Here is a 1,936-nt window from a genome sequence, read left to right on the forward strand (position 1 = left end):
CGTCGTCGTCGTCGTCGCTCGCTCGGTTCGACTTCGGATTTGAATTTGGATTTGGAAAATGATCGATCAATGAGATCTATCTTTTTGGACAAAATTTATTTGAATTTCGAAAATACCAACAGTAACGTAGTAAATATTTTCTGTGTTTAATACTCCATTTATATGATTTCATTACAAAAGCAACGAAAGCATGCATGCAAAAGCTATTTCAAACAGATGCTTCAGATAAATTTTTGAACTGGTGCAATTTTTCACTGAAATGGTGCACAGTTTTGAAACTGAACTGATGCACTATTTCAGTAAACTGATGCACTGCTTCAGAACTGATGCATTGTTTCAATGAACTAATACACTTATTCACGAAATGGCATGCTTGTTCAGAACAGTCACAATGTTTGGACGAATAGACATGAATTTTCAGAAAAGGTTACACCTTTTAGATAACCTTTGCCACTTTTCAGAAGAGGCATCTTGTGGCTATAAAAACCTGGTTTCATCCACAGGTTTGAATACGAAATTTTTCAGTTTAAAAGCTCTCTTCTTGTCTCGAAAATATTCTGTGTGATCACTCAAAACTTTCTGTGAGTTCGAAGATATTCCAACCGTTTGAGGTACCGCTACTGTTGATCTGGTTAGCCATTTTATCCTGGGATGAAAAATTCCACAACCTCGGGTACACGAGGGGAATTATTTCCTTAAGGAAAATCTGTGATTTCGAATGACTTGGCTATTTTCTATTTCATCTTAATTTCTGCAAAATAAAATACACCTCTTGAAAAGGTCATTTTGATCTTGTGTTGAGGGTATTTGATATACTTCATTGTGTTCTTCTTTATACTTGAACTCAAGTTGAAGTTGTTGTTGTAATATGCAGATTCTGCATACCCGACTATATTGTGGGAAATAACAAGACTTTAGTGCGCAAACAACAATTTGGTAGATGGTTTGAAGGTTGAGTTATGCAGATATTTAATTTTGAATAAGTAATATGATATTTGATAACTGATAAGCAAGTTATTTATATATAAAATTAATATAGTATTTGACTTGTCATTTACAAACTAACATAACTGTACATGTATAATTAATTTACGAGAATTTATATAGTTTTCTCTACTTCTTCACACCAGAGAAGAGTGACTTTATACAAGGAAATAAACAGATTCCATTTTGTTTTCCTTCAAGCTTTGAGCTCTTTTTCTCCTCTTAATGCTCATCTACCAAAACCCAGATGATTTTCTTAATTGATTGACCTGTTTTAATTTAGCATGGAGTTGAGGAACATATAAAGAATCTTAAAATCTTGTGATTCTAAATTAAAGATATATTAAATCTATTCAAATATCTTTTGATGTTATAGTTTTAAACACGTCTAAGTAGAAAATTGAAATTAAGGAAATGCTAAAAAGAGAAATATTAGTTTGCAATGGACTAAAATGAAATTACTTCACACAAATTGAAATGTATGGTCACTTGTCCAAAGAATATTCCACGCGGGTAGCCATTGACTTAGTTGTGCCATTACGTCACACTTTATTTTGAATGTTGGATTTATTGTTAAAACTTAGACAAGTCAACACGTCTTAGATATTGGCTTTTCGTGTTTTTTTATTTGAATACATCCTAACAATTTTGAGCAGTTCATTGACAAGACAAACTTATTAAGAGAGATCGAGCGCGATAGAAGCTTGAGATGGAGAGGGAGAGAGTTGTTGCTCAAGCTCGAGTATGGGCTGCTATTCAAGAGGAAGCCCATAAAAGAGCTGCATTTGAAGCTCAAGTACGGGCTGTTATTCAAGAGGAAGCCCATAATAGAGCTGCATTTGAAGCTCGAGTACGGGGTGCTATTCAAGGGGAAGCCCATAAAAGAAATGCATTTGAAGCTCGAGTACGGGCTGCTATTCAAGAGGAAGCCCGTAAAAGAGATGCATCTGAA

General features: G+C 34.3%; 1 protein-coding gene across 1 annotated transcript; it reads left to right on the plus strand.

Annotated features, from left to right (window-relative positions):
• Nucleotides 1–1,198: 1,198 nt before the first annotated feature.
• On the plus strand, nt 1,199–1,936 carry LOC124892614 (the record flags this gene model as incomplete). Its single annotated transcript, XM_047403853.1, is given in 1 exon segment — nt 1,199–1,936. A coding segment is annotated over 1 exon segment (243 nt), but the record flags the coding sequence as incomplete, so codon positions are not given.

The sequence above is a fragment of the Capsicum annuum genome, unplaced genomic scaffold (assembly GCF_002878395.1).
Source record: "Capsicum annuum cultivar UCD-10X-F1 unplaced genomic scaffold, UCD10Xv1.1 ctg48868, whole genome shotgun sequence".
In the NCBI taxonomy this organism is placed as follows: domain Eukaryota; kingdom Viridiplantae; phylum Streptophyta; class Magnoliopsida; order Solanales; family Solanaceae; genus Capsicum; species Capsicum annuum.